The sequence below is a fragment of the Achroia grisella genome, unplaced genomic scaffold, assembly GCF_030625045.1.
Source record: "Achroia grisella isolate CSIRO2021 unplaced genomic scaffold, CSIRO_AGI_Agris_v1 utg509, whole genome shotgun sequence".
Lineage (NCBI taxonomy): Eukaryota > Metazoa > Arthropoda > Insecta > Lepidoptera > Pyralidae > Achroia > Achroia grisella.
The window spans coordinates 3092932-3107560 of NW_026712902.1; the positions used below are offsets into that span (position 1 = coordinate 3092932).

At 31.8% G+C, this 14629-nt stretch overlaps 3 protein-coding genes across 3 annotated transcripts in view; 1 reads left to right on the top strand and 2 right to left on the bottom strand.

Moving 5' to 3' along the window:
• Positions 1 to 4077, bottom strand: part of LOC131846257 (protein tweety-like) — a 96331-nt gene extending 92254 nt beyond the window's left edge. The window contains exon 1 of the mRNA XM_059195520.1: positions 3815 to 4077. The gene's annotated coding sequence lies outside the window, so the exon portion shown is untranslated. The remainder of the gene's footprint in view (positions 1 to 3814) is intronic.
• A 491-nt stretch (positions 4078 to 4568) lies between these two features.
• Positions 4569 to 9123, top strand: LOC131846242 (cytosolic Fe-S cluster assembly factor NUBP2 homolog). Its single transcript, XM_059195498.1, has 4 exons — positions 4569 to 4783; positions 5025 to 5295; positions 6078 to 6249; positions 7250 to 9123. Exons 1-4 carry the CDS (start codon positions 4673 to 4675, stop codon positions 7479 to 7481), a joined length of 786 nt encoding a protein of 261 aa, XP_059051481.1. The 5' UTR covers positions 4569 to 4672; the 3' UTR covers positions 7482 to 9123.
• A 1384-nt stretch (positions 9124 to 10507) lies between these two features.
• LOC131846243 (cryptochrome-1) overlaps positions 10508 to 14629 on the bottom strand; it is a 29298-nt gene continuing 25176 nt past the window's right edge. The window contains exons 12-14 of the mRNA XM_059195499.1: positions 14238 to 14361; positions 12585 to 12644; positions 10508 to 11184 (exon numbers count right to left, since the gene is read on the bottom strand). Coding sequence (XP_059051482.1) covers positions 11068 to 11184; positions 12585 to 12644; positions 14238 to 14361 — 301 coding nt within the window. The 3' untranslated portion in view covers positions 10508 to 11067. The remainder of the gene's footprint in view (positions 11185 to 12584; positions 12645 to 14237; positions 14362 to 14629) is intronic.

Consider the following 14629-nt stretch of genomic DNA (forward strand, 5'->3'; position numbering starts at 1 on the left):
GTCCTTAGAAGATGGATATTGTTCAAATAAATGACTAGATGACGATGTCTACTATAATACACATTTTTCGACTTTGAAATACCATACAATTTGCTATGATATATAATTTGATGATTTTTATCTAACTGTACTTTTTTTTAACAAAACTGAGAAACATGCTGAGGGCTACCTGGTGGTATGTGGGAACCGTCACATTTCTACACTAAAGACGCCCGTAGGACATGTGTTGCCATTCCTAAGAACCCTTGGTACTAAACAATCATAATTTCACTGCCAATTTTTTTCTTTCAGGCGGACGACCTTGATCAAATATTACCATTGTAAAAACTAAAAAAAATGGTACAGAAAACAGATTAATAAAATCAATGTTCTCTATTTCGCATAGCATATTTGTTTAATAGCAGTAAATAACCCAATTTAGCTACTGAATTAAAACGCTCCCAAGCATTTAGCGGTGGCATACAGCCGAAGCTCGGTGTTGCGTAACTTGAAATGCCAAGTTGGCTTATGATGAAACTGTATCTGTAATCACCATGTATAAAGTGGAACGTGAAATATATCCCCACCACTTGTTTTTAACTTATTTCTGTGGAACAATTAAATAACCGTTTCGTATCCTTGGTGGCGTAGCGGTACATACTGTATTATTTTCCGTTTGTATCAGATTCAATTTCCGGACAATAGTAAGATTTATGTTCATAATTGTGACTAAAAGTGTATTGGAATGTTTCTTATTTTAGAGATCTATGTTTAATAATGTAATAGTCATCTTCTGCGTTACACATGAGAGAAAGGAATAAATTTTCCCCATTTTTGCAACATTTTCGTTGATACCCCACACTTATTACTCTTGCCTATAGATTTAATCGATAAACGGGCTATCCAATACAATTTTTTATATTCGAATCCGTAGTTGTCGAGATTTGCGCTTTCAACCAAATTTTTCAGCTTTATAATATTAGTACTAGAATTATAAAATCATTTTAATATCAGTTACTAGTAGAAACTGCCTAGTTTGACCGTCGATGGCACATTCCTATTATATTCAGAGTTCTCATAGTAGTTTATACGACAATGGCAATCCAGGATACTGACAACGACTTTGCTATAACCATAACATAATAGTGGTTGACATATTATATAGATCATATGGAAATGTATGCATAATGCCCATGTACCATGCTTATATCGTAACCCCGCCACCCATCCCATCTTGACGCCATGTTGGTTTTAATACCCCGTAATATAATCCCCGTGACATTTCCACATAAAGTATCGGACGATATTATTCGACGCCCTCACATCATTCAGCATGACTCACTAGGGGTGACCAAGGGTGCACCCTTATTTATAGAACTAACCTGGGGGTGCACGGCCTTGGATCTCGTGGCAATTACTGCGAAATGGGGTTTGAAATAATACTATTTATATTCAAAATTTAGGTGTCGTCTTTAATTATTTCATAAGGGTGGTATGATATTTTAAGTTCGCTGGCAATCATGACTGGCAGCCTGGATCAGTCACACCAACGTTACGAGGTATCAAGATATCTCCTGAGCAGTACTTTGTAAGAGATTACAGTATATGGAAATTTATGAATAAATTTTCACTACATACTTCTCAAAAATGCAAATATTGAAAAATATTAAATTGACTTTTGTGAACTTTTTTTTATTTCTGGATGACATTACATACAATGTAACAAGTCGCCTCTCCCCTCTCTCCTCTAAGAATATTCATTCAGTCATGTTTTTTTACAATAAAATTTATTAAAATAGTTTCGTTTTGTCTTTATTAATTTTACAACATATGAATCAATCCTTTTATTGATATTTATAAGAGGTAAATAAATACCTAATGTAAGTACAGAATGTTTCAGTAAATTCAACAGCATTATTTATCTGGCACAGTTTAAAACGTGTGATAAATATTCTGCGCGCGCGATACAAAGCAAACTCGTTTTACATACCAAGTATTGAAAAATTTGCATATCAATATAGACATAATACATACCTAGCTTACTATAGTACATTATTATGTTTACTTGCTGCATTTAAAGACGGAATGGCTGAATGGACTTTATATTCTCACAGCATTCTTGATCTTACAATATATGGGGAGCCAGACAGTCTAGAAACACATCGGTAGTTCCCACCTAACCCCACCAGAGAAGGATAATTTATTTATTATGTGTATACAACAATTGGAGTCAGTAACCCCCATTGCCAGCAATGTACTATGACTTGGAGATCTCCCATGAACTGTCTTCAATAGCATACACTTTCAATTTCCAGTATTGACCAGATTTTTCCAATGTGGTAACAATTTATCACTTCGGAATAAATGACATTCTATCATCTTTTGGTGGTGTCCTGTCTATGTATCCTTATTAATTCATTCACATTAATAGGGGAACCATTTCATCATCATCCAAGAAAAACCTCTACTAACTATATATAAAACATAAATCTATGAATGTTTAGTAAAACTATGATAGGACTAACATGAGAAAACACTATCAATTAAAAAAAGGATCTTCAAGTATGACCACAACTAGTAAAAATAGTGCTATTTTGTTGCATGTTCATGCATATATGAAAAAATAAATAGAATTAAGAACCATCACATTTAAGTGATGGGTTTTCATCACTTAAATGTGATGGTTCTTAATTAGCCATCAATAAAAAATTATTTCATTGATTAAATAGGTTGTCTTAATGTTTTTCATACTGATAAATTTACTCTTATAAAAAAGCTAACAATTTATATGATTATTCTAATCTTAAATAAGAGTAGCTGAATGGATAGTAATATATTTTAGTATTTCTATTTTTTATTTATAATTCATTTATAGCAAAATATTAAAAAAGAATCGAGAACATACATTCAAAAATGTATTAAAAGTGATTTTATTACAAATAACTTGAACAAAGGTTTATCATCACAAATTACAAAAAATAACAATAAACAATTTGGAAATACTCAAAGATACCAATTTCTCTCTTCTCAAGTTTTGAATCTTTTCTTTTTTTAATGGATCATCAGTTTTCTCCCTATTTTTGTTACTTATTGATATTCTGTGCTTTAACTTGTGCCACTTCTCTTTCCTATTGGAAAAAAAAATGTACATATAAACTTATACAAAATCAATAGGATTGTCTTTTTTTTAATTACTATTGCATTAAAAATAATTATTTCATAATTAGGTACCTATTAATTTTAATTAATTACTAATTAAGATATTTATATTTAATCTAAAATCACATCATGCTTTTGGAAAACAAGACTAGGCTGTGTAGTGATAAGATCATTGCCTGTTCAATCTTTAAAAAAAGAGATAGAACACGAAAATAAAAAAAAATTTGGAGAAAATTAATGGTACCAGTATTATAAATAGTGATTAGGTATAACTAATCAGCATTCATTTTTTATCTACAGATATTAATAATTACCTATGAAAAGTGATAAATAATTATAATGTTAACCATCTATAATAACAATAATATCATGTGACATGTTCGTGGCAATAATTAATGAATTTCTATGATGGACAAATATAAAACCATGGATATTAAATACTCAGTAACATTAAGATTTTGAACAAGAATTGAATAACACGGAATAATTAATTAACTATACTCAGTAGGAGGCTTTTTTCACGCAAGCCTAATCGACATCACCCTCGCGAAGAGGGGAGGGCTAGTCAGAACGACCCGCATACACTTCTAATAGACACGGTGTACCAATTTATTAGGTGTTTACAATTAAAACTAAAATGTTAAATACAATAAAACGTAATATTTCTATTAAATACCTTATGAGTCCAAGTTGATGTGGTAAAATTGAGGAATTCACGAGCCGAAGAGTCAGGGCAAATCCTTACACAAGCACAAACTAAAATATTACAGAATTATATTACACTGACACTACCGGTCCACTATTTCGGGTGAGGAATACACACAAATTTTTAACGCAAATCTATTATGTCATAAAACGTCCAATAAGCTAAACTGAAATTGAAATATATCTAGCATTTCCTCAATAAAAGTTTACACGTGAGACACAACCACCATTATAAAAATCTTTATTCAACTGAAGAAAAGCCAAAAATGAACGCTTGATGGCGCTACTGATTACTTTTAGTTCAGCAGTTTTAGCGCAAGCGCCACAGTGTTGTCAATTTGAGTTCAAATTATCGACTTTGCACATTGATATTATCGTTTTGTTGACAAAATAATATTCAGATCCAGAAAAATATTTTCGGTGAGTTAGCAACTACTTATGCACTGCACTAAAATGAATGTGGCTGCAAAAAAGCGTTAGTAAGTTTCAAAGAATGTCAAAAAATTTATACAAAAAAGTACTAATGATAGACAAATTTATATTCTATGTTATTTACCTATATATCTATTGAAATAGTTAACAATAGAAATAAATTTAAATGTCAAAACATACTTATACACAGTTCCTTTTTCCCTAAGAACGAGAACTCTTGTTTTTAGCTATCATTTGACATTTGACTGACATACATACAATTCTAATGACTTATGTCATGAGTTATTGAAAGATTCATTTTGTCAACTTTGTCTAAAACAAAATAAATAATATTTTCATGTTATATTTGTATTGATATTCTATTTAAAATATTTCAGACATATAATAAAGTATAACAATGTTAGAACAAGTTAAACGTGTAATTCTAATTTTATCAGGAAAAGGTGGTGTTGGTAAATCAACAGTTAGCACCCAACTGGCACTTACACTTAAAGAAAAAGGATTTAAGGTTATTGATTAAGCATTTATTTTCTTCAGTTCTCTATATTTATGAATGTTCACAAGAATGCCTATTTCAGTATCTAAAATTTAAATACTGTGTGGAATACATTTACAAAACTTTATTTGGTTAGAATTTAAAATTAACTTCTGTTGTACTTACATCATATGATTCAATTTGTAAATGATACAGATTATTGATGAATAATAAAATACAGATAAAATAACATAGATCTGTTTTCTTTTTACAGGTTGGTCTACTGGATATAGATTTATGTGGACCCAGTGTTCCATATATTTTAAATTTGGAAGACCAAAACATACACCAAGGTACTGAAGGTTGGATACCAGTGTATCTTGACAATGAACAGAAGTTAGGAGTTATGTCTATAGGCTTTTTATTGAAGTCACGAAATGATGCAGTAGTATGGAGGGGACCAAAAAAAACTTCAATGATCAAGCAGTTTCTAGAAGATGTATACTGGCAAGAATTGGATTTTCTCATCATCGATACACCTCCTGGTAATAAACTTAATATTGCATGTCCAGGTAGAATTGATCTTTGCAGGGGTATTTTAAATAATATACTAAAATCCGTAAGGAACCTTAATCATATTCACTCTGTAGATAGATGAAAATCCATTTAATAGTTTTTTTTAGTATAGGTGCAGATGCAAGATTTACTAAAATATGTTTAAACTCAGAGCATACTCCCAAGAACTGTCAAACATATTCTAGAAGTTTTATAACCACCATATTATAGACCATGCCATCAACTTAATACTAGTGAACATTCTTGTTCCTCATATCAGTGGTAAACTTACATATACAAAGATTACCAAGTAGACTTTAAAACTTATGTTTGTGTGGGTATATCTGCCTCACCAAGTTTACCAAGTAACTTGAATTGTAAAACATGTTCTGGTTATAGAGTGAAATAAGACCTCCAGAATGGCAATGCTTGACTCATATCAGAACTGTCACATGTTAATGTGATGTCTGTTGTGCTGTTCATATGTATAGTGACAGTTACAACTTTAATTTATATGTGGTTGAAGTGGGAACGAGAGATAATTGTAATTAAAAAAAAGTATCCATAAAATAGTAAGTTATTTATGATAACTTTTGCTTGAGATTCAATCATATTTAAAAGTCAAACTATGGGCAGATTATTTACTAAATTATTGAATTTACAATAAGGTGGATTGTCAGTTTGTTTACCATTTCAATAACCTAAGAAACAGACTATATGTAGGTATGTTATCAGTAAATGAGTTTAATTTCATTTATATGAATTATTACAGGCACATCAGATGAACATATCACAGTAATGGAGAATTTACGACAAGTGCCTCATTGTTCGGCAATAATAGTGACAACACCGCAAGAAGTTGCCATTGAAGATGTGAGGAAAGAAATCACATTTTGTAGAAAGACAGGCATACCCATCACGGGTATCATTGAGAATATGAGTGGGTAAGTTGGATTTAGATCACGGATGAGCAACACATGCTCGTAAGCTGTATTTAAATAATCCTACAATCTTACAACATCTACTTTGCGTAGAAGTAATTCCAAGTAATGAATATATCTAAAAAATAATATATATCCTCCTGTAATGCTAGTAACATATCTGCAATCCTCTGGTTTATAAGTGTACATCACTTACCATCAGGCGTCAGGGTAAGGGAGTTACTGCGTATCAGGCACATTTTTAATCAAGTTTGCGTGTTTTCATATTGATACAATGACATATGCATCTGGCAAGGAAAGGAGAGTCCTTTCTTTAAAAGTACTTGCCTGGTTGTCTGTCTACATCCATAATCATAGTATAAAAGATTCAGTGAACAATCTGTACAGATTTGGTATTAAAAAAAAGCCGGAATTTGTGAAGGAAACTTTCTGAAAGGCAATTTGTAAAAACTTTGTTTTGCATATTCCAAAAACTTTGATTCAAAACTGTTTATTATAATTAGTTTACACATACATATATATGATAATACGCGTAAAAGGTCATAGGGTCTTCTATTAATTCTATTGCAAATGTATATAATTTCATTCTTAAGAGCCGTTATAGATTGAATTGATGCACCGCGCTCGTTGCTATGTTCACACTTATGCACAACAAAAATCTGCAGATTTTGCCAAACTGAGGATATGCCACTACACATCCTATGTAGATGTAGCTCACTCATGTATAAACGTAATATCTCTTTTGGAAAGTTTACGCTATTCTAAGGAGATAAAAACCATAAGAATATCCTTCAATTCTTGTCCCTGACGGGTCTGGGTAGCGAACTCTGAAAAAGGACGATCACAAAAGATCTATGTATGTTCTAGTACTACAGGTCCAAGCACCTGCCAAAGCCCAAACAACCCAATAAAAAACTATATATTCGCACTGATGTGTGCCGCCTTCTCCGCGGTCTTTACGGCATGAACAGTCTCCAATATATTATTTATTTTTCAATTGCAGTTATGAATGTCCCGTCTGCAGTGAATGCACAAACATATTCTCCAGCGGTGGAGGGAAATCACTCGCTGACCTCACAAAGATTCCATTCCTCGGCAGTGTACCAATAGACCCCAGGGTCGGTAAGCTGGCCGGCCGTGGTGTTGCAGCCATCAAAGAGTTGCCAGACTCAAGGACTAGTAAAGTATTTAATGAACTTGTAACACAATTATCAGAACATACAAATGGTGTATAGAATATAAGTACATACATATAAGTACAACTGTATTGTAAATATTAATAAAATTTGTATTATAAAATATTTTAGTTATTATTAAAATTTATATATATTTCTTTTTTTTCAATACTATGATGTTGGCAAACAAGCATACGGCCCACCAGATGGTAAATGGTTAGCCTATGGATGCCCGAAGCACCAGGGGTGTCACGTGCGCATTGTGTGAAGTATACAAAGAAACAGATTATTTAAAGATACATATCATATGTTTCCCGTTGTAATCTTCTATCTTTTCAAGTATGAAACTGGCTAAGAAATTTTATAAAGCAAGAGTTGTGAGAGAATGTACCATTTACCATTTACCTTTTCTTCTTACAAAATGAGATAATTTAGTTACTTAATCTCGCTAATTGTACTCAATTATCACTGCCTACACCGTGAGGTATATAGCAGGAAGATAGATAAATAGCATAGTGGATAAAAAAATCTTGACACAGCTTTTTAGCTCAATGACTATGTATAAAACAAACAGATTAATTATGGAACCAAAGAACTACAGCAAAATTCTAAACATATATATAAACTAAATAAATAAAACTATTTCCATACCATCAGTAATACCATTTATTCACTATTGGCACATATAAAACAATAAAATGCGATTATAAATATTATTAAAAAAATTATTTCCTATATTAAATAAAAATTTGGTTGTACAAATACCCTGATAGTTAATAATATGAGATTTCCAAAAGGTCTTTCGTAAAAAGTACATCCAACATATCTTATTTACATAAATATTGTCTAATTTTAAATAACATAATACAGATAGTCTCTTATGACCTCTGCTTATGAGACCATAAGTATTTATTTACTTACAAATTAAATAAAAATAATATCTATGTCTTATGGACCTTCATTAAACAATTCTCCTACTTACAAAAATACTCATGAATACAAATGTTTGTACCGTGCGAGGAATCGAACCCGCGACCGTCGGAAGTAAAGCGGTATGCTAAACCACTAGACCACCGAGGCCGTCAATTTGCTCTAATAGTCTAAAGGCTGTTACAACGAATCAAGCGCCTCGTTTTTGCTCCGAGATTTCCTACTCTTAATTTATTTTTAATGAATTGTATGAGAATGTAGTACCATTAGGAACTTTAACTTGTTTTGTATAATTTAACATATTATTCATAGTTCTTAATATAGTACACCAACGTAACATCAACATTTTTATATTATAAAATAATTTATACTTCTATATACCTAGTCTATAGAAGAGCGTGATCTCCTATCACAAGTATTTAATTATGCTTACAAGGAGATCCCAGCCCCGGCTTAAGAAAATATATAAATAAGAATATAATAACCTTGTTGATATGTAATAATATGTAAAACGTCTTGGTTAATTAAATAAATTTAATTATATACTATACAATACCTACAGTAATTTTTACTTCAATTACTACAAATTCAATGTAAGTAAACAAGTAAAACAGCTGTTAGTTTGCAAAAGGTCTTGTCAAGGATTGACAGTTCAATAAATAAAGTATACAAAAAGAGGACCATTACACTTCATCTGTGGAAACTCATTCATTAATAAGATATTGTCATTATTTTCTATACTGATATATATTAACGCAAAACGACAGAGAAAGGCAATCAAATCTCAAATAAAGCCTAATTGGTTGATCGCATATAGACAAGAAAAAAAAGAACAAATAAGTTTGGAAAAGGTTAAATTACTAGGAAGCATAGACAATTAGTTGCAATCTGTATATTTACTTTACTCTTTGGTTGCAATTTTTAAACGTCACTTTAACACGCATTTAAGAAGAATAGAACATTAATTTACGTCTTTGTAAAAAAAAGTAAAATACCAAATCTACTCTACCAGAAGAATAAAAATGCTATGCATTCAGTCTGCGATTGGCAAAACGATAGTTTGTTTTGTTATATTTACTGTATTGAATTAAATTCTATTCCGCAATATCAGGCATTAAAATATGCTATATTTAACAAAGTATAACATGGAATAGCTTTAGCTATATGAATATCTAAATAGATATTCAAAGAAACAATTTATGAACTGTGAGAAAATATCAATAATGATTATATTGACTAATGACTCACTCAAAATACTGTTTCTACATTAAAAACTATCAAAAAATGCCACCTGTCATCCGCGCTATACTTAGCTCAATTTATCTAACTTATCTATACAATTTATCTATGGATTTTTCTTCCGCCAGTTTATTTAACATTTTGGTCAATTATCACTATATTAATTAGGACAATTACTTATCTATGGTATCTAAATAGTAAGTACCTACTTATGTGAACACATCTACCTCGTGTATAGAGCTCCTACAATAATTCTATAAGAGAGGAACTCATTGTATTGGGGTCTAGTTCCCATTTTTATCAATGTACGGGTCAGCCTCCAAGCAGTTATCAGCGGTGATCACTGGAGATTGTAACCCAAATACCTCATGATGAATATCTAGTTAATTCATCACTGACTTCATCCTTATCCTATTATGTACCCAAATATATTATTAGTGCTCTGCATGCACCACCAGCAACCATCTTTAGCGTAAGTGGTATCACCATTAACTGCCTTTACACGTACGCTCTTTCGCTAATAAGTTTAGTTAGTTAGTAGGCAAAGAGAACAAAGAAGACCATGCCAACCGCCAGCTCACTTATTCCCGCGTACTTCAATTGTGCATGCTTTAGCGCCATTTTTGTATAGCAAAATGGCGGATATCTGACGAGCTTTTTGGTATATTTACTTTAATCTTTGCTATGAAACAAAAACTGTTGTAGAATTATTAATAATTTAATTAATCTTAAACGTGTCCAGGGAAAATAAAATACGTAGAATAAAAACTAAAATTTTACAAAAAAGTGAAATGAAATAAAGCATACGCGCTATCACGCGTGAAAGAGTGAAGACAAAAATTAGTAAAAATGTAATCAATCACGATTACGCTTTTGGTCGCACATGAAATAACGTTTCGTGTATAGGTAGCTATTGACATATTAATAGTCCTGGATAAGATAACACCTTCTCATATAAATAATGTAGTGTTTATTTAATTTATAAACAACCCTTATTTCCTTAAGTTTGCTTAGGTATTCGGTTTGGTCATGAAGTTCGTGGATAACCTATATTTTCGTCATAAGATGCAAAATTGAAAATGTCATGTTTCTTTTTATTCTAAACAACCCTTATTCCCTTAATTTTGCTTAGTTATTCAGCTTGGTCCTGAAGTTCGTAGATAACGTACAGTTTCGTCATCAAATGCAAAATATAAAAACTTACATAAGTACGTTAAATACATATTTTATCGCATACTAATACTACCACTACCACATTTAACACAGATAAACAACTATACACTCATACACATAGGATTCAAAATTGAACAACACATCCCTTCTATCACGCTTATGCCATTGAAACTCATAAATGTGGTATGATGCATCTACACGTGCTCTATAAAGTCCCAGTCACGTGTGCACTCACATGTTTTTATATTACATTATGCTTAACAAATTTAGACTCTATTTCGTTACCCGTAAGACGTTAATGGACTCATGCTGTGTTGTGGGCATGTTGGTTCTCCTCATTCAGCCACATGAACTGGCGGATCTCTTCTTCAGATGAGGGGCAGCAATGAGGTGGTGCTTTTTGAAGTATATTACGAAGCTCCTAAAGAATTGTCACTTTGATTAATGCTGTACTTTTAATTCTAGTAGGTACTAAAATTTGTCATTGTATTGTTCATTTAAGTAATAATTTTAATATTCCTCAAAATGGATGATCCACTTCAAGTGAATTGAGTGGAGTCCAATTCAGCCTACAGTATGCTAAGAATTTAACACATTAATTTATTTAATTATATTTATATTGAATAAACTATTGCTATTCTAACCTACTTCATAATAGAAAGTCAGCAATTCAACCATTGTTATGTGTAAAGTTATGTTCAATTTTTATCTTATCGAAATTATTCGTGTTCTCTTTGAGATACAAGACTTCTAACACTTTAATATATAAAATCAAAATGCTAATGTACTGCGATCTTTAGTAAAAAATATGTACAATTTAATTCGTAATTTTCATATTTAAAATAACAAATATTTCTACCATAATAAGTTTTCTGTGTGATCTTATATTGGCCACACACAATGTATGTAACAACAAATTTGGGTAATACATTTTTGAAATAATATAAATGCATTCGGGTAATATAACATCGAAATATTTATACGACTAACAAATTCATTTGTTTGATATCGCCTTTAGATGAGCGCATTCTCGAAAAGTTAGTAATTGCGCTCATAATTAGTAATGTTATAAGTAGTATAAGTTGCATATTTCATTTAACTTTACAAAGAATTTATAAAAAAAACCCGTATTATAACATACTCATACGATGATATTACTACCTAATAGAAATGAGGTGAAGATAGAGTCGTACCAACTTCATGTAATATACAATGTGTTAATTACTAAATCATTAATGTCAACTATAAAAATTTCTTATTAATTACCCGAACGCACTTTAATGTTCTTACAATAATATGCAAAAGTACCTAATTTTTGTTATTTTACCAAGAAAAGAAAAGGACCATTGTCAATTTAAAAACAAATTTCAATGTCCGTGTCCCACGCATAACAAAATTAAACATTTCACAGTAAATATAAGTATTAAAATACTTTATACAGACAGTCAGGATATGTTAAATAAATAGGTGGTTTTTATATAAAATAGAATTTATTGCAATACATTGAAGTCAGACCAATATTCAACTTTATATATAGTGCTACAAAGTTTAAATTTAATTGCATTATGAAATTGCCATAACCATCGAGGTTATGTTGTCTATGCACCGATTTTATTAAAAAAATAGATATTGGTCTTCATTGTTATGAAACTGAGTACTTGAATTTATAGACCAATTTAACCACTGAATTATTTAAATAAACTATCCATAACGTACAATGGTCCAATTCATTCTTACGTATATTTGTCAAATGACGGTTGGTATACTATGATCCGTGCTCATGTGGGCCCGCATCAGAGTACACTCCGGCTATGTACAAACCCCAACGATCATGAGCCACTTGTCCCGCTGTAGGCGTCCGTGTATTGAACGTTTTAATTTCTGGGGAAGAGCAAGTGACACTCATGGGCAAGCTCGTAGACGGGGGGGCTGATTTGGGTGGTCAATCACCCCCCCGAAATATCTGTTAAATTAGCTGTGTTGTGATGAATTATGTTGTATAACCTTTACTAAATCCCCTCTCTATCACCCCCTCTGTGAGAAATTTACATTTCGGCTCTACTCGGCTCTTGAAGCGAACCACTTTCGTTTAACCTCACCGCCAGTCATGATTCATTCCCCACCGATTCATTCCCCATAAATGTGAAAACTATTTTATTCATTTATGTAATTATAAATAGTAGTATCAGGGTATTAAAGACACCTAAATCTTCGTTCAAATAAATGATATAAGAATCATATTGTACTAAATCAATATATGTTTGGTAATTTTATTACAAACTCTCTTTAAATACATTTCCAACCAACTTGCTTGGTTTTTATTCCTACCCATTACCGATTGTCTCGGTAAGTTTAATTATTAGTAACCAAATATGACAAACTAACTATTACTAATTTAAGATAGTCTAGTGCACTTGGCAAATATCGGCTTTCAAAGGACTAGTATCCACAACCGTGAAATATTAATAAAAACAATACATACTAAATTAATGTGCTCATATAAAATATACGTGTAAGAACAATAACGAAAGTCATAGAAACCGTACTAATCGCCCACCGAAGTTGGAGTTCAATTTATCAAATCTAGTGATAGAACCACTAAGGTGGGACAACAAGAAATCGATCTCAAATTAACTAGTGTGGGGAGCTTTGAAATTTCGAAATTGCGTAACTTATTAGTTACCAAAAGTCTATATTATATTAATTAGTAACCTCAAAACCTATATAGCCTTTAATTGCAATTTTAGTCCGATTTAAATTAATAGTACTTTAATTATTATTCTTAGCCTTGAATGGAGTCTGCAATAAAAGTAAACAATTATTTGAAGACATTGGTTACGTTTGTTGCTGATTAAAGAATATTATAGAGACTGATTAGTATTAGGCCTACGCAGACAAGGAAGAATGGTCGACGTTTTTTAAATAATCATGAAAACGCAAAAGAAAGATTAGCAATTAACATAAGAGAAATTTTGTTCTCTATTAACAACCAAATGAAATCCTTGTCCGGAAAGGCAAACGTATAAAGCCCATCGACCACAAAACGAAAATACATGTGACCACAGTTGACCATGCTATTTATCAACATGGCCGTAGCTACGGTGGGGCGGAGTGGGGCACTAGCCATCTGTCTCTGATCTGTAAGGTTAGGAATGTTACAGACCAGAGACAGATAGACAGACCAAACCTAAAAAATAAATTATCTAAGTACTAACTACGATATTTAATATAAAAGAAGAAACTTCATACTCGACAGTCGACACAAAAAATAACAGTTACATGGTGCTATAGGGTGCACCGTTTTGTATAAAAAATATAATCGGGGTAAAACCGTGGGTATAGTTTGCTAGTTATATAATATTTTAGACTGCTGCCCCACCCTGAGCCCATGGCTGGCTGCGCCCATGCGTAACCTTCGTTTTAATGGACGATGAGCCTTACATATAAATCTGTAATATGCATAGGATTACTTACATTCATAGCGTTTCTATTTTTCTGAGCAGCTACTAGATGGTTAACTACTGGGGCAGGATAATTCTTTCCTATAACGCAGTCGGCGCGCTCTTGCACGTCTATGGGAGCCTTCCATGGTTCATATCTGTATATATAAGAAGTTAGTAGTTTATAAAAATATATGTATGTATATCCCTACTAGCTGTGCCAGTGACTTCGTTCGCGCAAAACACACCTAAAGGAAACTCTCAAATATGAATCATTTTACCAGTTTTTGCAACAGTTTTCACTGATTCGCTTCTTTTGGTTGTAGTGTAATGTTATATAGCTTAAAGCCTTCCTTGTTAAATAGACTAATCAACACAAAAATATTTTTTCAATTCGAACCAGTAGTTCCTGAGATTAGACAACTC

Coding starts and splice junctions, on each gene's coding strand:
- LOC131846242 (XM_059195498.1), top strand. CDS start 4,673: ATGTTAGAACAAGTTAAACGTGTAATTCTAATTTTATCAGGAAAAGGT. Junction 4,784..5,024: donor TTAAAGAAAAAGGATTTAAG/GTTATTGATTAA, acceptor TTCTTTTTACAG/GTTGGTCTACTGGATATAGA. Junction 5,296..6,077: donor CATCATCGATACACCTCCTG/GTAATAAACTTA, acceptor GAATTATTACAG/GCACATCAGATGAACATATC.